We start from the raw sequence: 23,897 nt of genomic DNA, 5'->3' as shown, positions 1-23,897 counted from the left end.
CTCTGAAATAGGGCCATCATGCTTCATGTCAGAATTTAGCATGTAAGTAAAATTCATAGTGCTTCAAATCTCACTTGAAAATATTTGTGTGGAGAGAACAGAATGACTGATCTTATTATTACTAACAAAGCAAGATTTCCTAAAATGTTCATTTTTAGCCTTGAAATAGGAAAATTAGTATTAAGATATTTATAAATCAATGACGACCACACAGAGTCCCTACCCTCCAAATCAAATTTGTTCTTATCTAAGAGAGCTGCTACACACTGTAATATATCAATGTTATATATTTCTCATCAATTTTTACAGTTTTCACTGATTAAATATATAGTGACTCATAAAGCATTACCATCACATCAATTGTCACCAGATGCAAGCATATGTCATTTAGGTATTAACTATCATATAAAAATGGCAGCTTGGTTGTTTAGAAAAGCCATAATCTGGTACCAGTCGTTCCCAAATTTCCCTAATGCATTAGCAATCTCTCAGAAGGTGCTATTATCTCTGTACTAATCTGCAGCCAAAGGAGAGAAAACATCTTTAAATAACTATTTCTTTTCTTTGATTAAACACTACTATATATTCATGGTAAATAACAGGTTTATTGATATAGGAGAAAATGTGTCAGTGGGTTAAAATTTTCCATATTACCAGAGGATGGAAGTTGAGGTCAGCTAAATAAGCTAAGCTCAACAGAAATATCCATTAAAAATTCAAATGAATATAAATTGCTACTATATAAAACTTACGCCACCAATATCATCTATAAAAATGGCTACCACATTTGCATCACACTCTTTCTAGATGCTGTATCAAGAACACTTTTTTTTTTCATAAAGAACACTCTTCTTTCTCATAAAGGACAATCACTACATTCTGAATTAGTTATAGCTCAGATACTTCAAGTTGCTAATAGAATCGACTAATAATGAAGTCTGGAGACACTTAAAAACCACCTTGCTCTAGAAATTAAAAAAAAAAAGAATAAAATATCAATAGATGTTTTGCTAGGAGGAGAGAAATTCATTCTATATGTTAACTATCCCATCAGATTGTGCAGACATTGCCTAGACTATTAAAACCTCCTAGTAACTTATAGGTAATTACTCATTGGCTGACTGTAGTGGTGCACAGCAGACAGAAGCTGTGAGAGAAGCCATCCTTCCTTGCTAATATAACATGGAGAACTCGCTGCTACTGCAACACTTAATGCTCACAGCACCTAGTCATCTTTAATGCAAATATACATTTTCTGCCTTGCTTCTATGTTTTCCATTATAATGCAACACAAAAATAGTGTACATTTCATTCCATCCCTATGAGGTTTGCATAAGCAGTTCCAAGTCAGACTAAATATTGTATTGCTCTTATTACACTGGATAAATATTTTAAAGTTTAGGAATTAAATATTTTATTTTTTCTGTATGCTCTCTGCAACTATTATGAACTTTTTACAGCTTCTTCATTCATGGGAAGTCTTTGGGGTTTCCTTTTTTAAACGTGAGACTATTATTGTTTCCCCAAACAGAAGCAGATAAGAGTTAACAGATAAGTTCAACAAATCACTTCATGCTTGGTGTTAATAAGAAGAGTATGCTTCTTCATATAAAGAAAGGCTTTTCTAGAAGGCACGTATCTTTTATTATAATAAAAGTTTGCCAACAACAACAAATGAATCAAGTAAATGTTACATCTTTAGGTACACAATTTCTCTCTTCACTTTTATGACAGCATAGATTTTCTTGGCATACATCTCTGTACTTGACACAGGTATGTCTCACACTAAATTAAAACAACACATCTAAAGAAGAGCATGTCCTGAGCTGTTTGGTTGAAATTTCCCACAAAATAAGAAACCAAGAAGCTGTTTACACATGTGCTTTAAAAGAAGTAGACTAATTATGTTAACTGATTTATTAATAAGTTCTTGGTCCAATTATTAAAAGTACAAAGAGACCAGGGAGCAATTTAAATGTCTACTGCATCTAAGATAAAATGTTTTATCTGCTTTGCATTTCAAAATCTTTCTTTTTTTTAAGGTTAATTATAATTCTAAGCAAAGCTACTCTAGATAGGCCCCTTAGGTTTTATGTAAGTTTAAATAAAATAATAACAATAACTTTACCTCATTGGCTAGCTCCAGGAGTACTGGGGCAGCTCCATTTTTCCCCACTCCATTCAGATACCTAGACAAGACAAAGCCAAGTGGTAATGCAGTGACAAGAAAAGGCCAGCATAGACTTGTCAGCATCCCCTGTGTGTACATGTTTCTCCTGGGCAAATGCCACGCTTAACGCTAGTTAAAGTATGCTACTGTCATAGGAAAGCACTGAAGGGAAAAGAATAACAAAAAACAACTTACCTCAAAACCACTGGCAACTAACTAACTGAAGTTGGGGAAAGGACGTCTGAGTACACAGGTCTCCCTTGTGTTCACCTCCTAACATGTAAGTGAACACAGAGGTGATTTTGAAAAGAACTATCCCTATCACCCTGGCTTTATCTATACCACAGCCACTCATGGGAAGGAAATAAGTTTACTCCTGAAAAACGCATCCATGCAAGCATATCACTTTTTTATTTACTTTTAGTTCATAGGATTGGTTGACACCTTATTAGGAAAAATATGGAACAGACTTTTCATCAGTGGGTCAGCACACCTTTAATAGGTAATACAAGCCATCATCTTATCTGCTCTGGATTTCTGTCATAACCTCCAGCTCTCCACATCCCCTAACCCTGCAAAACAAACAAACAAACAACTCCCCAAATTCATCCCAGATATGGAAGCCAGAGTGATTTGTTTTAGAACAAAGACCTGAACATACCATTCTCCTCCTTAAAACACTTCACAAACCCCACATTAAATCTCAAGATTAAATTATAACCACTTAAACATTCTCGTAAGGACCTTCATAATCTGGTTCCTACCTACTCTCTTCAGCCAGCCTCATCTCTAGTCACTGTTCCCCACTCCAGCCCTTCACCTGGGTAACTCCTGATTCAGATTGTATGTTGCCTTTTTCATCCACCATGACCTGGGAGAACATTAAGTATCCCTCATGTGCAATCCAGGAGCACCTTGTTCATCTCTCCATCACTTAGCCCAGAACACTGTATCTGCTGAGTTACTTGTCTACCTCAAACCCATCCCGACTGTAAGGCTGAAAGCCTCATGAAGGTAGAAGAATTTCATTTTATTCAATTTATTATGCCTAGCACGGTTCTTGGCTTATAATAGGTGATTATATTGTAATACTGAATACATATTTTTTTCTCTAATAAATGAGTAATTAAATAATTTTAAAAAGCCATTTTAGGCAAGAAAATAAAATTAAGTATGAACATTTTCTCTATAGTATACTGTTTGATTGAATAAACTAACAACATTTGTTTGATAGTAAAAATCAAAGTAAACAGGTGAGGTCTTCCCTGTAACGGCCAGAAGCAAAAACTGAATTAATTTCACAGGTATGCTTATAAAGATGTATGATTTCCAATAAATGAAGTGGAATAAAATCAAATTATTTAAGGTGGGGAAAGTCTCAGGATCATTATAACTTGAAAGTAATTCTAATACATCCATTTTCATCTATTGGCCCTTTCTTAAATAAATTGTTTAGGAATCTAACTGGGAAATAAGTACTTTCATTTCAGGAGCAAGGGAACAACAAAATAAAAACAAACAAGACAAGTGTGGTTTAGAGAAAGATCCCTGGGAAATAGGTCAGCTAAGACCTTCATGTCAACTTACAGAACTTCCATTGCACTGATAGGTCTGCTCAAGGAACAATCAGTTTCGTCAAGTCGGAGCAACGAACCAGAGCGCACATGCATTAAGCATTCTGATTCCGGGTCAGGGTATTTAAGCCAATATTGATAATAGTATATCTTTACAACTCTCTACTTAACATTCATTTATCCCACAAGTATTTTTGAGAGCTAACTAGTTGTCAGGCCTTATTCCAGGTTCTGAAGAAGCAGAAGGGAACAAAACTTCTTTGGTTTCTGCCATCTCAGAGATCATATAACAGTGAAGAGACAGAGAAGAAAAAGAGAAATAAATATATAAAGTAATGACATATGCTACAATATAATATAAATTAGATGGGTTGGTCAGGAAGCCCCTCTCTAAGGAAGTGACACTGAAGTAGAAACCCACAAGAAGGAAAGCAGCCAGCCAAGAGAGGAAGAACATTCCCAGCAAGAGAACAGTAAGTGCAAATGTCAGGAATGTGCCTGGGCTATCTGAGGACTGGGAAAGGCTCTTGTGAGACCAGAGCAGAACCTCTTCTCAGGGGTTAATTTGGAAAGAATGAAAGAGAACAGCTAGACCCCAGATCACTGCCTGTGCCCGGAAACTATCATTCTGAGTCCAAATTATATGGTTTCATATAAATGCTGCATCAATCACAATCCTGGTAATGACCGATAGAACACTTCTATTAAGTTTAAAGCAACAGGAGTTGGTCAAACGACAACATTAGCCCCCTATATCTGTACAGTCTATATAATAGTTGAAGCATGTTCATACTTAATACAGTGGAAATTCCTAATTATGAGCTTGATTACTCTTCCCAGTTGGTCATATAAAGAAACCAAACTCCAGAGTACTGATGAAACCCATCTGGGCTCCCCTAGCTGGTAAGCAGTAAATCTCTGAAATGGACCGCTGATCTCCCAAAGTCTACTGAGGTGTCCTCATATGCTGAAAAGGGTAGATCTGCTTCTAACTGTATTTATTCCCCAATTTGTTTCCCACCTATACCTTATAACACTTCAGAAGTGCTAAGGAAAAGAAATTAGGTTAAAATTAATCTGAAGTTGCATTTGTCCTTTCTGGGAACTTTAACTGTCCCCCATATCAAGTGACAGATCAGGTTTACTCAAATTTTTAGATATGCAATCAAAGGAGCATGATAATTACAGAAGACATTCAGTAAGGTCATAATCAGAAATTCCTAATGCTACCCTTCTCTCCATCCTCAAAACATCTTGTGCAAACTTACAGCATAGACTATTCACACAGTTATAATGGGTTGTTTCTCTCTCCTTGGGGTAGGGCTACACAAATCAATGTTGAACATTCATCCAGCAGGTCCTTGGCAAAGATCTGAATTGTAACTGGGATATAAAAATGTAATCCTGAACACTACATTAAGGTAACCAGGGCTACCTTCCTGATGCCTATTTGCAAATTGAAATTACTTTGCATAGACTGTATGTCATCCTCCAGCTTTGCCACAGGAGGACTAATACATGTATATCTCGTGGGTGAAACCATCCTTAAAAGATCTTCCCAGAAGGTCCATTTTATGACGTTTTTTGAGTGTGAAAGATCTATTAGCATCTAAGATTAAAAATAATATATATTGATTTTAAATATAAGGCAAACTTATTTAATCTTAATATTTTTATAACTATAATGGTAAAACTTCAAAAATCTACCAAAATTCTTCACTAAGCTTACATCTGAATACTACCTTTGTTGATTCTATATCGAAAATCTCTGGAATCCATCTCCATGCATGCAACTATTTTCCCATTAAACAGAGCAGCTGAGGACAGGTATTGTGGTTCTTATACTTGGTTCCTAGCATAGTAGATGGGACACAGTGAATGCAAAGTAAATGGTGCTATTTAAACAAAAAAGTGGTTCGAATTTTTAGAAACTATCTGTATCATGTGGTATCAGTAACATATTTGAACTAACCTTTTTTCCATGTGAACATCTGAATAAAATCCAACTGGTCTGATTCTGCAAAGCTAATAAAGCTGGCCCCTCAGACAGTGTGTGTTGAGAGACAGGAGGAGATGAGAGACAGTATTTCTAAACTTTGCTATTGATGAGGAAACTTGTAAAGTTGACCAACTTGCGTGTGTTTGTGTATGTGTGCGTGTGCACATATATGCCCATGTGCACTGATCTAGATAAATCTAAATAAATTTTACCAAGTATGTTTCCTGTTTAGAACTAAAATGCCATTAGTACAGTGGGAAAGAAAAGAGAGTTCTTTTCAACATGAACAAGCTGTGTCTATAGGCACACAACATGAAGAACTGAGGAAATTTCCTCAGTAATTCAAAAGCTTAGGAAAACATTTTCTACTGTTGTTTGGATACTTTGAAGTTTCAGTTAACCATGATGGAATTACTCTGTGGATTGTATGGTCTTTAATACAGACTTCAAATTCTGAATTGAGAACATCTCAATGCTAGCAAGAATACAGAGACACAGGAATTCTCTGATATTGCTAGTAGAAATGTAACCATTACTATCTTTCTAGATGGTAATTTGACAACATATAATAAGATCATTAAATGCTTATTGTTTACACCAGTAATTCCATCTACAGAAATATTAAGAAACTAATTCAAATGCAAAGACTTATGCACCAAAATATGTATCACAGTATTATTTGTATCAGAATATTGGAAACATATATGTTCAACAGAGGAATAATTCAGTAAATTATGATACCTTCATATGAAGTAATAAAATAAAAATGTTTACAAAACGCTCTCTTCAAAATAATATGTATTTTTCCAAGTATCAAATTCAGAATTCACAGTTGCATATATAGGATGACCTCATCTATGTAAACATGGATTGACAAAAGACTGGAATGAAAAACACCAGTGGTTATCTATGGGTGCCACAATTATGGGCAATCCATTCATTTCTTTTTTATACCATTAAAAATGTACTTAATTTTCACAATAGGCATGTATTACTTTTATAAAAGAAAAAGAAAGGAAGAAATTGTTGAGATTGTCAAACTGCTTAAGTATGGTTTGATATAATTTTGCCTTTATTCTAATCAGCTGGGAAACAAAAACCTTTCAAGGCCAATTTACCACAGAGAATACAGGGACATTCAACCTGCACATTTAGAACAAGAGACCTGTGAGGTCAAATCATCTGAAAGGTAACAACACAGCCCGTCTACAAGCACAAAGTGCAGGGCAGAAAAGTCAGGAAGCAGGGTGGTAAAGTAAGAAACCAGTCGGACTGCTTTCCTATTAGACGGTCCATTACAGCCTAACTTCAAGATTGTGTTTCAAATGTCGTGACTCCTCAAAGTAATTGAGGTTCTCACATTTAACTAAACTTAAAGGAATACAAGTATGTTTCTATATTTTCATTATTACCCAATCAACTGTTCGAGTAACCATACTTAAAGATCTTTGTTTTTGGCCTAAACTAACCAGGTAATCCAATAAAGTATGTTCATACCTCGGAAATCAAACATACTTTTTTTAAAAAAAATAAATTTATTTATTTATTTATTTTATTTTTTGGCTGCGTTGGGTCTTCACTGCTGTGTGCGGACTTTCTCTAGTTGCGGTGAGCGGGGACTACTCTTTGTTGTGGTGTGTGGGCTTCTCATTGCGGTGGCTTCTCCTGTTGTGGAGCACGGCCTCTAGGCATGTGGGCTTCAGTGGTTGTGGCACGTGGGCTCAGTAGTTGTGGCTCGCGGGCTCTAGAGTGCAGGCTCAGTAGTTGTGGCGCACGGGCTTAGTTGCTCTGTGGCATGTGGGATCTTCCCAGACCAGGGCTCGAACCCGTGTCCACTGCATTGGCAGGTGAATTCTTAACCACTGCGCCACCAGGGAAGCCCCACAAATTTAGTTTTTAATGAAAGTAAATTTTTTAAAAGCAGCATTTAGAGATCTTAGAAATCATCTAATTAAAACAGCTTTTTTACGATGAAAAAAAAGATTATTAGAGGGCAGCCCATGGCCTGTTAGCAAATCTCCAAATTTCTAGGAAATGCTTTATTTTCCCTTGTTGATGTTAACTGGGCCTTAAAATCTGGAATAGAACCATACTTTTATATGAAAGCCTAAGACTATAAATTTTATAAATAAGAATGTATTTTTTGACACGTGAGCCACTTTTCAGTCTTTCAGTGGAGAGTCTGGTTGCCAAAGCAGTTGTTGGCTTCACAGCACTTCATGGGCCTTTCTCAATTTTATATGTATGATTTAGATGATGACTTTAATTTAAATGTTAATTTCACTGAGGAGATTATGACTTTTGAATAAATCACTTCAAACTTTACAAAGGCTTCTTAAGGAGTAACTCTCCTAGGTATAAAAGTGTGTGTGTGTGTGTTTGTGTATGCATGTATATTTCTTTAACAGACACTTCTACTCAAAACAGAATATATCTTTTACCACTATGGCATAGTGAATACTTTTTTAAAAATCTAACTTCAATAAACACTCAATTCTTAAGAAAAAAAGACTTTACAGAAACATAATACCAATATTTTATCTGCATATTCATTTAATTCATAGAATTTTCATGCATAAAAATCATTCATCTAAAATCAGTGGTGTCACTCTCACCACAGAAAGATTGCTCTGTCAATCTTAAGTGTAATAATTTAAGAGCATATTTCAAACTGTTTTCCTTTCCAGTATGCCCTTAAAATATTTAAGAAAGCAACCAATAATTTCTAATGCAAACCATAACCATTTACCATTATAAGTTATTCACTCATATTACAAAGCCAAAAAATTTTTAATTTTTTAAAAAAGGAGCTATTTTAAAGATGCTTTTTGTTTCAGAACAAGAGGTTGGGAGCTATAATAAATTAGGCTGAAATTAAAATATCTCCTGAACATCATGTTATTGATTCAATACTCAAGACTTTCCTTTTAAAATATAAACCCCTCTTAAATTCTGACAGTTGTACATTATTATGTGCCTCCTTATGTCCTTACTTGATTTATATCTTTTTTTGCCTTTCTAAAATGGCTAACCCAATACTGACGATGCAAAATACAACTGTACCAAAATTTAATCTTATTTTCTAATATACTTTTCAACTTGCTGATTTAAATAAGAAATAAAATTGGTTTGAGAACTTTCACATATACGTGTAGATATACGTATGCATAAACATACGCATCTATCCAAGATATGTGCTTACAGTTTCAAGCATCCAACTGAGATTTTCTAATACTGAAACAATTTATTACATAGTAAAGATTTCACACACATGTAAATTAAGATGGTTTCACCATATTCTTTAAATCCATATAACAGAGTATTTGAGAAATTAAAAAAAATATACTTGAAGTCTTAAATAAGAGACTTAAAACAAGATGCCTTGGAATGTTATATAGAAAATCAATTTATTAATCTAATTTATTCATAATTATTATTACAATTAATAGGTATTATGATACCCTCTAGTGGGGCAGGCAGGTCATACCTCTGGTAATAACTTTCAATCGCTTCCGAAGTATGATGTTTGGCATGTGTTCTCTTAATATGTTTCTGAAACAAAATAAAAAAGATTTTTATGTTGTGTCACAGATCAGGTTCAAGAACAAAAATGACACATTTCTTGATTCCAATGTCTAACATAAAGGACAAACCGAATAACAGTTTGGGGATTTGGGTGGTGGTAGATCTTTTTTCCCTTCTACTCTATGAACCTATGCATTTTAATCTCTATTGCGTGGCTGGGATGTCTCCAGACTGTACCACAAGGTACAGTATATATGTAAAAGCCAACAGGGTCATAGTAATTGAATCTAAATTAAGTTTGCTTAGGGTTGTAGAGGGCAAAGAAAAACTTGTTCCTTGTTTCAACCTTTGTATTAATTTTCCCTCAATTCAATTCCATCTAAGTCCTCCGCACTCTAGTTTTACAATCCAATTGCCATTTTTAACCAGGAAGAACATTGCTTAAAAACAACTTATTTGAAAACTACAAAAAGTAATTCCATAGAGACTTGCCACTTGACTGACACCTGTCATCTCATGATAAATGACTCCATTTTCTGCCTCTCTTGCCTTCTGCCACTCCAGCAATGGTCATTTATCATCATCTCTGTCAGCAATGGAAAGCGGCACTGACAGTGCAAGTCAGCAAACATTTAGCACATGGAACCACGCAACACAGGGAAATTATTATTGTCAGAATAATAATGGTTTAGCATAATTTATTACAGGTCCACCAAATAAGCAAAGGCTAGATGTTATTAGACAGATGGATGGGTAGGCTTGGCAGGCCTCCACTGAGACGCAGGCGGTGCTCGATGTGGAAAGGAGAATATCCTCCAACCCAATCAGAGAGCTGGCAGTTCAATTACAAAGAAATAAAGGGACATTCATCATTCAATTAGGCACCTGTCAACCCTCACAAAGGAGAAAACTTCTAACCTGGTACTCCTGGGAGAAGATGCTCAGCAGAGTGGCCTGCGATTGACTGGAACAAATAAAAGAAGGACAAAGTTAATTACTGGAGTGCACGCCAAAGAAACAAAAGAGAAAGGAGCTTCAAAGGTAGGCCTGCTGCCCTGTAATCTAACAGAACATGAAAACAAGTGTGGAAAAGTTGTTCCAGATGAACACCTCAAACAAAGGCTTCCTGCTGCTAGGTCAAGGAGACAGAAAAAGGGAAAGGGGGAAATATGGATGGTCTCAAAGCAAACTATCATATGATTTGGATTTTCTTAAACTTTAGAATGATTATAAATCATATCTGTACCATGCAGGTATGTTAAAAGGGACCAAAAAGAGGCAAGGTTTATTCCCATTGATAAATGATAGTCAAATCCCATAAACAGTAGAAAATGCAGTTCATTCACTGGCAACATTCTGAAATTTATTTTGTTAGCAGGTAGGTATCCTCTTCTGTAGGTCTCTCAGATTCAAGGGGGGAAACTTTGCTCTTCACCAGAAGTAGCACAGAGACCACTGGAACATTCCCACCGATACTGGCCTACTTTGAAAATAGAAGCTTTCATAGCAGAAAGCTGAGGCCCTTGAGGACAGCATTCCCTAAGACTGCCGTAAGCCTTATTCATCTAAGACTCCATGCAATGTCAAACACCTGGCAATGAAGCAACCTGGAAAACATTCATCCCAAGTGGGAATTTTCCTCTTACGATTGTTAACATTTAGAAATGGAACAGAATTTTTTTCTCTAAAAAGCAATCAATAGCCCACTACTATTCTTTCTGATTGCCCCCTGTAGATACAGCTGCCTTATCATATCTTGAAAACAATTAATTATTTCTGATATATTTTCCTACCAAATGCTATCCGAGCAAATTACAGTGTTAATAATTCTGCTTTTATAGTACACCAAAGCACTGTGAATAATTAAAATTTTTCTATTCATGAATGAGACTGCTTAAGCTCATCACAGCTAATTTGGAGAGTATGAAATAAAAGCAATGACACCATATTTCTTTACTCACTGTCAGTACTGTCATCTCTTGCATATCATTACAGATTTGGCTTCTAACCCCTTTCCACTCTTATTAGATTACAAAAGAATATGTTTAAAAAAACACCATAAATGTTTATCAAGGAAAACCAATGATTACTAAAGGACTGTTTTAATAACTCAAAAGTACTGAGAAATGATTGAATAAAATTATAAATCCATTATAACTTTTTCAATGTCTCTAAAAATGGAAGGCACCTTTGAAAAAGCCAGTTCTATGTATAAAATCTTCCTATTATGCCTGGCTTCCCTGAGCTTCACATGCAAATCACATACTCTAGTAGGGTTGCTGACAACCAACTCCTGAAAAAAAATGGCAAAGTTAAACACAAATCTTTATAAACTACTGAATGAGTCACTATGTTATATATTTATGTACAATAAATACAGCCCTCCTCATTGCACAGCAAAATATATTTATGTTAACCAATTAATGGAAGGCAAAATGTCAGTCTCTTGGTCTCAAACAATATGATGGAAATAAATGTGCATGTAATGGGCAAGTCAGGGACCAATGACTAATGAGGAGGAAACTAAACTGAATAAAACAAGAGTAGAATGGTAGACGCTCAGAAAGGGAAGACTAACAGACAGCAGAAGGAATAAGCCCAAGAATAAACAGTTCAAAGCAAGAAGTTGGTCAAGAGTTGAGAGCACTGTAAAAACTGAGCACAAGATAACGCCTTCAATCAGGAAACTGTCTTAAACAGCTTAGAATTCAATTCAGCTAAAACCATGGACATAGCCTATGGAGCAACACGTTTTCTCAGCGGCCAAGTGGGTTAGAGAGAAAATTCCAGCTTACACTGGGGGCAAAACCTGGCTAGAGCTAAAAAGAGAAAATGACTTACCATAGTAAAATAGAAAGACAGACTTGGGTCCAAAAGGCTTTGGGTTTGGCTGACCATACAAAGCTGTAGAGAACTAACTGATCTTTGCGAGGTAGTTTGTCAGTCAATGCTCTCTTCCTGTGTGTGCTAAGCTTACAGAAGAGCGTTGTGAACAAGCCTCACGACATAAAGAACCGGAGGGTAGTTTTAGTGCAGCTAAGACACTGACCCCAGTGTGTATTATTTGTTACTCTCTTCCAGTGTGTGGATTCTGAGACGGGATCCCAAGGCAAGACTGGTGAGTGGAGAAACCATGACCTCGAGGGTCTAGCTTCAAAGAACTCACCACCTCTGCCTGCCCCCCACTGCAGCTTCCCCTACTGTTTGATTCGATTGGCAAGAGCCACAGAAGTTACGGTTTAAATTCAACATTCCTTAGGTTCACAAAGAATATGGTTCCTGGCTAGAGAGGAAGAGAGGAGAAGATTCTGCGTAACTAAAAGGCTTATCTTAAACGTCACAGTCAGTCCATCAGCAGGTTTCACTGAGCGTCCACAATGTCCTGAGGTCATGGGTATGGGAAAATATGCCTCCAAAATAAAAACATTAAAGTGGACAGGAACTGATTTAGAGGAAACTTTCAACATATACGTGCGTAAAAGCAAAAATTAGAACATTGTCAAGCGCTCACATATTTTTTAGGGACTTAGTGAAGTAAATCATACCCTGAATCCTCACATATTTCAAGACTTTGGAGCATATACCTGTCACTTAGCATACATGTGTTTTCCATTTATATATTCAAAAATACAGTCACTTACTTTGCACAAATGCCCAAAGTCTCTTCAAAGATCGTTTTGTGTTTTTTTCCCATGCTACCCTCCCATATTAAGCTCCTCACCCTGCAGGTATCTGAGAAAAGAAGAGCATGTGAGTAGACTCCTACACTAGCTATGTAAAACCTTGTCTGAGTCGTGTGACAAATGGCTTTACGGAGCAGCAGTAGTCATGTTGCAGCAATGGGGAAACAAGGAAACAAGCATGAGGACAAAGCCAACACACTGAGGACCTGTGACAGGAGACAGAAGGAGCTTGGGTCCTTGAGGACACTGTTGAGCTGCTCAAGACCATGAATTGAAGTCACTACCTTCCATACTTCTTTTGAGTAATAACACATGTCCTTTTTTTTTAAAGGACGGAAGGAAGGAAGAGAGGGGGGAAAGGAAGTGGGGGAGGGAGTGAGGGAAGGGCGGAGGGAGGGAGGGAGGAGAGAAAGGTTTCTATTTCCTATGTGCCTAGGAAGTAGGAGACACAATCGAGGGAGGGCTCAGAGACAGGGTGCCCTATCACGACGGCACCTGTACAGGATGCAATACTTGGAAGGGGCTGTCCATTTTTATACTTTCTAATTCTCTTCCTAGCTGGCAGCTACTGTATTTGGCTTCCTTAAAATTGTTCCTCTGTCTGTCACTGTGTCACTAAACTGACATCAGAGACTGACTAGAGATCATAAATTGCTATGTGTGAATGCCTTTTCCATACAGATTTTAAACATTGATGGGGTACTGATTACCCTCATTTTATATTACATTCAAAACTTCAAACGCCAGGTACATAAACAGGCAACAAACCAGTGCCCCATATAGTATTTAACTCAACGTGTGTCCACACCCATCCAGCTAAGATACTCAATAACCTGAAGGATATTAGAGAAAATGAACATCAGGGAGTTGAATGGCTTCAGCAAAGACTAAGAGCAGAACTTAGCACAGACTTAGCTGCAACGCAACATTCTTACAAGGGGGAAGTCTTGATGTTCCCAGGTGAAGACTTAAAGCAAGTAGAACCTTCAGGAAGAAGATACTACACTTTATACTTTAAGTTCTTCCTCTTTCAAGTGCCCAACTTCTGAAAAAGACCATAAAGAAATAAATGTTTTTATTCAACTTTCAAGCTCCTTTTGCTATAGAATCTATGATGTGTCAATGTCTACACTCTAATGGGCTTGAAATCCTCTGAACAAAATGAATAGTGCTTCTAGAATTCGGGAAGCAGTAAACCAACCTAAGAAGATAAAGCAAGATACTCTTACAAAGCATTAGGCTTGCAGACCTCACAAGGTACAACTTCTCTAAACCCATGAAAGAATACAATAAATCACTGGCTGTATGCGGCCAGTGATTCAGGGCACTAGTCTAGGAAGGTTTTCCATAAAAGCAATTCACTTCCCTCTCTCACTCCCTCCCACACCCATACATACAAATTTGAAACATAGAGCCTTTTTTTCCCCTCTAAAATCAAAATGGAATTCAATAAGACACCAAGGCTTGGTACAGCAGTACTACTAATTTTTTTTTTTTTTTTTTTTTAGGAAAATAACAATGTGAAGTGGAAAGAGTCATGAGAGATTACTGATATTCTGGGAAATTACTGGGGAGAAAAAAGAAAAAAATATATAAACTAAATTGAAGAAATAGAGAAAAATGTATCTATCATACCCCCCACACCCATTTCTTCTTTCTAATTTCCAACTTCATAGTGAGGATATAGACTACATTATATGCCTAATAGTAGCAAATATTCCCACACATGACTATACAGATGGCACCATTAAGCTTAGAAGTAATCAACTATCACAAAAAATTCTTACAAGTTACACTCATGTTTCACATATACAAAAAAAGTGGTTACTGTCCCAGGCACTTAACTAATTTTGCTGACAAACTGAAGTCACATCCAAAACAGCTCTATCTCCAGCGAGAGCTAAGAGTTATATGAACACCTACTTTGTGCTACACACTATACTGTGCCCTTTATTTTACCGTCATAGCAATCCTCTGAGGTAGGTACTATTATTGTCCTTATTTTAAAGATGGGGAAATGGAGAAAGGGAAGTTAAGGAAAGTACACAATTAAAGAACTAGGTAAGTGGTAGAACTGGAAATCGAAATCCAGGTCCAGTTCCAGAACCCAAGCCCTTAATCCCCATGCTAATCTGCCCTTCTAATGTGTGCTAATACCCGTTGCTTAAGGTTAAGCATTTATATGTTACATTATACTCCAAACAACCCTGAAAGGTGGGCATTCTTGCTTTTTTGATAGAAAATTGAAGTCACAGGAGGTCAAGAGTTTTGATCAAATTCTATGGCCTTAGACGATATTCGCTTTTAAAAAACTCAAAGGAAAACTCAGTTTTCCTTTAATTAACTATACAAAAAAATTTTCCTATAGTAAAAAGTCAAGGATTAAAAAATTGTTGGGTAATTTCCGTTATTCTTCCTGCAGCTAAGGTGTATTTTGTTAATAACCAACCACACCATTGTCTGAAGTGTCTCTATGTGACTGTAAATGTGTCTTTCGCTCAAATGCTATTTACTGTATACAAAGCAACTTTAAATCCTTCCCTGAACAACACAGGTATAAACCCAATCAACGTTCTCTACAGAGGACAACACCCTCCATAAGTGTTAATTTTATTATATGTTTAATGAAGTTACCTAGTTATAAAATAGTACATATTCTGTGTAAAATCCATAGGTGTCCATCTGTGTTCCTGTGTTTTTTACTCTGTGTCTGATGTGTGTGTGTGTCTTTCTGTCTATATACAAAAGTAAAATTTCAAAAATTGTGTTTTAAACATTTTTTGTAACATGCCTTCATTACATAAGATATCAACATTTATTCCTGCCATAACACATTAACCTTTTAAAATTATTTTTATCATGCTTAAGACAAAACCATGTAACCACTTAGGTCACCAAATAGAACACTGCTGGGACCCCAAAAGGCACTCTACCTGATCATCACCCTTTCCCTCTCGCAGGTGAATCTGATCTTTATCACTTTCTTGCTTTCCTTTACAGTTTTACCACCCAGATATGTACCCCTAAATTCCATAGGTTAGCTTTGCCTGTTCATAAACTTTATTTTAATGGAACCACACAGTGTGTGCTCTTCTGCCTCTGTCTTCTTTCACTCAATAATATATCTGTGGGAATCATCCATGTTAATTTATGTGAGGTTAATTCATTTTCATTGTTGTATAATACATTCTATTGTATAAGTATACTTCACATTTATCTATCCTATTGATGAACATCTGAACTGTTTCCAGTCTTTTGCACTGAGAATAATGCTGCTGTGAACATTCCTGCACATGTTTCCTGGTGCATATGTGTACACATTTCTGATGCGTATAAATGCAGAAGTGGAATTCTGGGTCATCTGACATGCAAATCTCTAGCTTTAGTAGATACTGTCAAACACTTTTTCGAAGTGTTTGTAACAATTTTAAACTCCCACCAATACTAAAGGAGAGTTCCCACCGCTATACGTTCTTGTCACACCTTCTAGTTAATGGCTTGTATTTCCATTTTCTTTCTGCTGTCTTTTGAAGTGCTAAAATTTTAATTTTGATGAAGTCCAATATTGCAATTCTTTAATTTTATTATTGGTACTTTTTGTGTGTCTTTCCTAAGATATCTTTGCCACTCATAGTCACGAAGATAATTCTGTATGTTTTGTTTTAGAAGCTTAAGAATGTTAGCTTTTACATTTGGGCCTATGATCTACCTTGAGTCAATTTTGTGCATTGAGATAGGAGTCACGTTTTGTTTTTGTTATTTTTGTACATATATCCAATTGGTCACACACCATTTACCGACTGAATTATCTTGTTGCCTTTGAGGAAACCAAATATCTAAGGGTCTATTTTGGGACTCTCTAATCTGCTCCACTGATTTATATGTTTATCTCTGCACAGATACCACATTGATTTGATTACAATTGATTACATTTAATGTATGTTCTAATATATTTAGGTTTAAGTCTATCATCTTACTGAATGCTAATTTTCTTAATCACTGTACGTTCCTTTCTTCTCATTTTTTGTATTCTTTTAAATTGATTTAGTACTTATTCTTCATTATTTTTCCCCTGGCAACTTGGAAGTTGAATACTCTTATACTATTAATGATTATCTTACATAAACACATGGCCCCTTGGTGATTAACTGCTGCCTGGAAAATACAAAAACTTTGCAACACTATCTATATTTCTTCCCTTCTGACATATAGAATATTACTGACGTTGTTTTAATTCTACATATATCTTAAAATTCACAAGACATTGCTGTTGTTTTATACAGTTTCTGTTCATTCTGATATATCCACACATGAACATTTCATTGCCCTTCCTTCCTTCCTTTTCCACTCTTCCATCCGGAATAACTTTCTTTTAATAATTCCAGCAGTGCAGATGTGTTGGTGATGTCAAATTTCAAATTTCAGCTCTTTTCAATGATAATGTGCCTTATTTCTCTACCCAGTTTTAAGATTTTTTTTTTTAACTTTGGTTATTAGGAGTTTTAACTCTGGTATTTAGTAAGCTCCTGCTTACAGTTTGCTGGACTTCTTAAATATATGACTGGATACATTTTGACATTTTGAATATTCTCAAGTATTATTTCTTTAAACTTGCTTTAACACTCTGTTTCTCCTACCCAAGACTCCAAATAAGTGTATGTTAGCCCTCCTTACTGTATCCTCTATCTCTTACTCTCTCTTCATATTTTACAGCATTTTGTTTTTCTTCGTTATTCTCTGTTACACTCTAGATATTTTCTTCTCATTTATCTCCCAGTTCACTAATTCTCTCTTCAGTAATGTCTAACTTGCTATTAAATACATCCATTGAGTTAAATCCATCCAATTTCAATTACTGTATTTGTCACTTGTAGATTTTCTATTTGATTCTTTTTTTCAAATAAGTTCCCTGAAGAGTTTCAATCGTCTTTTTTAACATCTTGAATAAACTGTGATTATAAAAATTCTGTTTAGTAGTTCCAATAACCAGAGCCCCTTTAAGTCTATTTCTACAGTTTCTACTGGTTCCCATTTATGTTGTCATGTGTCCTTATGTGACTGAGTATCTCCCATTATGTGCTATACTACTTGAAAAACTGCTTTATAAATAATCTGAATACGAAAATGATTAACTTTCTTTGGAGAGGATTCTGATTTGATTCTGGGAGCACTAGGAGTCCAGGATCACCTTAGTCCAATTTCAGGTACTGAATTTTTAGGCCAGTGAAGTAAACTTGAAGGTGAAATATAGTAATGTAGAGCTCTTTTACTTTCAGTCCACATTAATTCCTAGGGTATAGCCCTTTAGGGTCCCACCTCAAAGCTTGGGACATTTGCAAGAGTTCCCACCTTTGGTGGACCCTGGTCTCTAAACCTTGTCCTCCAGCTCTATAAAGCTGTCAAAGGTTCTGTTCAGGACTTGGCTAGACTATATCTGCTGAAAAGGTAATTAAATTTTAATTTAATGATTAAAAAGTTAGTCCCCCCCTCAAACCCTTATTTTCAAAAATTAATGCATTACTAACTAACCAATAGATTAAAGAGGAAATCACAATAAAAATAACAAAAATACATAAAATTGAGCAATGACAGTAGTGTGTATCAACAGTTGTGGGAAATGTATTGCATTAATTGGATATAAGGGGAAAAAAAGAAAGAAACCGATTTTATTCTAGGAGGCTCTGGAACACTGAAGATCCCAGCAAACAAAACAAAATAGGACAAGAAATAAGAGAATCAAAAAGGAAAGAAACAAACAAAATGCTCCTTCTTTGAAGATGAGAAGAGAATCAATAAACAAAGAGAATCTATAAACGAAAGTTTTAAACATTAATACGAGATCTCAGAAAGGTAACTATATATAAGATTAAAATAAAAAAGAAATAGAATTATTATAAAACAGTAATATTAAATTAGAAAATGCAATAGAAAAAATGGACCTCATTCACAATAAAAAACCATAGTTTTTTTATACATATATATTTAACAAAAATATGTAAACCTTTGAAGAACGTTATAAAACATTACTGAAGAGCATAAGAGGGTTCCTGACTAAATGAAGAGATATTTTTACAAAGAAAGTATCATGGGTAAAAAGATAGTATTAATTAAACTGTCAATTCCCTACACAGTAATCTATGATTTTTTTTTTTTTTTTTAAAGCTCCAGGACAGTCTATTTGAGGGAGGGGTGGAGAGGGACCATCCTCCCTCCGGGTGCCATGGTCAAAGCTCATCCAAGGAGTACACCCCACCTTGGGTCCAGCTGCCTCACCGGGCCCTTCAGCAGCAGTGGGGGAACCAAATTCACAACAGAGTTTTCTGGTAGGATGAGATAAATTTATCTTAAAATCCATGAAGAAGAATGTCAGAAATAGTTAATAAATTTTGAAAAGCAAAAACAAAGTGATATATCACTCTACCAGATATCAACATGGATACATTTCAAAAATAGAGTACTTAACAAAAAACAAAAAAAGCATGCTACAGAATTATACACACATTTGTTACCATTTATATAAAATATAAGAACAGCAAAATATAATTACCTTTTTTGTTCATGGACATTTATGGATACAGTAAAAGAAATACATGAGGCTGATAAACACTAAACTCATGACAATGGTTACCTCAGATGAAAGAGAAGGGGAAAGGAATCAAAGAGCTCTTTTAAAAAAAATAATTTTTTTTATTTTTAAAATTTTTTGAAACATAAAAATCTGAAGGGGAAAAAACTGTAGATAGTGTCAGGATATTTCATTTCTGTAAAAGTAAAAAGCATCTGAAGCAAATATAAACAGAGGTAGATTCAAAGAGTTCATTATACTATTCTCTGTTCTATGTGTGCTATATTTCGTAATAAAATTAAATAGTAGGAGAAGAAAAATGGAAAGAATTGAAGGAGCTGGATAACTTGATCTAAGATTTTTTTCTGCTCTAAGTCCCACCCTATTCTAAACATTCTGATTTAATTAGAGGCATAAGCACCTATACTTCTTTCCTTTCTAAGTAAATTTGGGTTTTAACTTTTTAGAACGAGCCATAACATAAATCAGATAAAGAATAAGAAGCTTGGGTGAAAGACACTTAATTTTGCTTCCAAGACCAGATGTCGGGTCATTTTTCTCTAAAGCAATCCGAATAACTTCAACACAATATAATAGATACACCTGTAAGAAATATTTATCAATTCTTTCTCCCTATAATAATTTATTCTGATTTCATTCTTTAATAAGTCAGATAAAACTACAGTATTAGAAACCCTTAAGTTTGTAGAAATTTTATTATGATTGCCAGAAAGAGTAAGAGAGCAAGAGAAAGTTAACAGATAATGATAGTCTGATAACAATAGCCTGTATGGGAAGATATTTACAATTCTTCCCCTGTTGGTAAAAATTAAACTTTCTTCCACCTCTGCATGGAGTATTAGCTAGCGTATTTTCCATCATTTCCTCTCCTCTGGCTAGTCTTCATTTACTTCCGAGCACACGCTGTCTTTAAGCCACAACCCGTCTACACCTTTCAAACTACTGTCCACCGTTTCTCTTCACTGCCAAATGTCTTTGTCTACGAGGTCTTTGGTTCAGTATATCCTATTCGGCCTCCAACCCATGGCAATCTCACTTCTGTACTCACTCCTTAATTGAAAAAGACATACTTCTTACCTTAGCTGACCTCATCACAATATTTTGTACCTTTGACTATCTTCCCTTTCTTAAAAATCTTTCCTATGAATTCCAGGAAACTATTTTCTAAAACCTCTCCTTCTCCCCTGCTAACCACTTATCTTTCTCTCTCCCACTGGCTGCTAGCCTCTTCCCTGGGGTTTCCTGGGGCGGGGGAGCGGATGGGGAGGGAGGAGGTCTCCCTAACCCTCTTCTTCTCTTCATTCTACTTGCTCATGTGGGTGACAGCACACCCTGCTGTGTTCCCAACAACTACTGCCGTAACTTCCAAACATACATATATATGTTTCCAGCCTCCACCCCTACTCAGAATCACGTTCTCAATTTTATAGCTCCCTATGGGACATTTCCCCTATTTGGCCGCATGCATCTTAAAATCAAATTTACCACCATACTCCTTTCCCACAACTGTGTTTCATACCCAAACGCTCTTAAATCAATTATTTCCATAAAGGTAAGACAGCTGGGCTACAAATCCCAAGGTAATTCTTGATTCTTCCCTCACCCTCACACCTGAAACGTCTAAGGAGTCAAGAAGTCCTGCTGATTCTACAATCAAAAGTTTTCTTCACATTTGTCCCTACTTCCCTAAATGACTAAATAGCTTCCTGATTCATTTCCCTTGCCTCCTATCTCTATACTCTTTAATCCAACCTCTAATTTACCAACAATGCTTCTAAAATACACATCGGATGATGTACCCTCTTGGCTTGAAAATCCCAGGAGGCATCAACTACCTATAGAATGAAGTTCATACTCATGAGCAAGGCACTTGAGGCCTTTCTCAACCTGGCTTTAGGCCCCTTCTTTTTAGCTCTCCCACAATGCTTTCCCACCTTCAATCCCCCAAGCAGTTTATACTTTAATCTCACCACATCGCCATAAATTACCATCTTCTTTCTGGAGTCTAGAATGTTCTTTGAATCTCCTCATTCTATTTGGAGAACTTCTACCCTTTAGGGTAAAACTGGACTCAGGATACTCCTTTATGACTTGCTATCACTATTAAATGAAGCTGTTTTAGTAAACGGAATATTTCAAGAGATATCATAGAGTTTTTAGACCAAGCCCAAGCCTCTCGTTTTAAAAATGACAAAAGTAAAAGTCACAGAGATGAAATGATTTGCCCAAAGTTACGTAAAGGGTTATTTTACACCAGGTACATGTAAATCAAGGAAAAAATAAGTTGTGCTACAAGCAGGACTTACTGAAATAATACTTAGCTATGTCATCTTAACGGATGAGAATATCACATATTTTCAATTATTTCAGTAATCATAATGTATCTGTGACCAATGTGTATAAATTAAAACATAAACACAGATAAAAAAGCAAAATATACTAGAATACAATTTATATCCCCAGTAGTCCCCAAACCCCCAAGTTCCCACATTTTACCACCAAAAGATGCAATGAATGGGAGATCAAAATTTTGAATTTTACTTCTCAATGACAGTTCTTTTTACTATAAATGCAAATTTTATATAACCTCACAATATGAAAAGTGATTATTTTTCCAGGTAACATGTCACTTCCCCTGACTTAGGACCATTTTTTAGCCCTCTGGAATACTAGTTTTCTCTTACAAATTTCTGACAGACATCTTTATGTACTCCACAATTATTTTTTTAAACAATAGGGAGCATCAAAAGTTGTACTGTTAAGGGAGCACCAATAGGAACTGTCTTTATTCTTGAGGTGTTTAAATTCTAATTGGAAAAAAATCACTTAATATTTCAAAGTCTCAGTTTCACATCTGTATATGGATTCCATGACTTTAGAGTCTATTTTCACCTTGAAAGTTCTGTGATTTTTATCTGTTCTACAACTCCAAGATTTAGATTTATTAAGTTTCTCTCTGCTTAGAGCCCTAAAACTTTTAAGTATAGTTTATCATAAAACTGCCGTGGTCCTTATATAAATGACTTGTACTCATGTTGACACCAGACATTTCTATATGGGCCTAATATAGCAGGTCTATTCTAGGTCAATAGCTAGAGTGATTAAATTGTTTATTAAGACTTCCAGGCATTTAAAGTAATCAGACCACAGTATGAGAACATGGGAGGAAAATAATTAACTCCTTTCATTCACCATTGATTATAAGGTACCACATCCCCCACTAGAGGTTAAATAATCACTTCATGGGTCTAGCACCACAACTATTTCATTGATGAAATCCCAGTCTCCCCCAAATTACTGTATTTTTTTGATACAGACTGAACACAGATACTTAATGAAAGAACCACCAGATCTTTACCTGAAAAGTCGACTTTTAAAGATATTTATATAAATATATAAATATAAATATAAATAAATATAAACATTCAACCTCACAATTCTTCAAGTATTGAAAGAGTTTTTTTATGAGATGGTCTCTGGCTTGAACTAGGTAATCCCAGGAAAAGAGACAAAGTATGTCATGAGGACCTATAAGGGTCCTCCACCTCTGTGCAGCAACTTCAAATTGAAGGAAGATAAGAGGTAATCCTTACTCTTAAAATGAGTTTAGTTTTAGAAAGGTATTTGTCAGAAGGGTTGAAAATACAAGCCTTAGACCTAAAATAGCACCAAATAACATTGTTCATTTTCCTCAGTAATATTCAGTGCTGAAAAGACTAAAGATTCTGATCTACCTTCAGATAGTTTTCTTAAACAGTTGCTTATCAAAACCAAATGAATTAATTTTACTTTCTGAAGTCTTTACTTAAAAATAAAAATTTACTAAACATCCTACCATAGTAAAACACTTCAGTTTCCTATGACTGCTGTAACAAATGACAATGTATTTGAAAAAGGGGCCTTTGGGAGCTAATTCGGGTTAGATTAGGTCATGAGCATAGGGCCCTTATGAGGGGATTACTGTAGTGGCCTTATAAGAAGAGGAAGAGAGACATCACTTTGAAAGCATGCACCAAGGAAAGGCCAAGTGAGGACACAGTGAGAAGGTGGCCATCTGCAAGCCAGGAAGAGAGTCCTCACCAGGACCTAACCATGCTGGCACCCTGATCTTGAACTTCCATTCTCCAGAACTGTGAGAAAATAAATGTCTGCTGTCTAAGCCATCCAGCCTATGGTATTTTGTTATGACAGCCCAAAAGGAATTAGACATCTGGGGTCCTTTCACAATAGGCCACGCTTTGAGAGTTAATGATTAATCACTCACTTCTCCAATATTCCCAGCTAGCTAGTTAATTCTTCAAGTTTTAGGGCTGGGTCAGGCTCTTTCAAGTTCTTTCCTAACTGAGTCTCTTTCTTGGGA

General features: G+C 35.8%; 1 protein-coding gene across 2 annotated transcripts in view; it reads right to left on the bottom strand.

Annotated features, from left to right (window-relative positions):
- Positions 1–23,897, bottom strand: part of CDIN1 (CDAN1 interacting nuclease 1) — a gene marked incomplete at its 3' end in the record, with an annotated part of 212,022 nt that overhangs the window by 143,425 nt on the left and 44,700 nt on the right. For both annotated transcript variants that reach the window (XM_082649600.1, XM_082649601.1), the window contains exons 2-4: positions 10,187–10,232; positions 9,231–9,295; positions 2,129–2,189 (exon numbers count right to left, since the gene is read on the bottom strand). In XM_082649600.1, the coding sequence (XP_082505726.1) occupies positions 2,129–2,189; positions 9,231–9,295; positions 10,187–10,232 (172 nt within the window). The remainder of the gene's footprint in view (positions 1–2,128; positions 2,190–9,230; positions 9,296–10,186; positions 10,233–23,897) is intronic.

The sequence above is a fragment of the Grampus griseus genome, assembly GCF_964374135.1.
Source record: "Grampus griseus genome assembly, chromosome: 2".
Lineage (NCBI taxonomy): Eukaryota > Metazoa > Chordata > Mammalia > Artiodactyla > Delphinidae > Grampus > Grampus griseus.
Note: the sequence above shows the minus strand (reverse complement) of the source record. Positions and strands in the feature narration are given on the sequence as shown.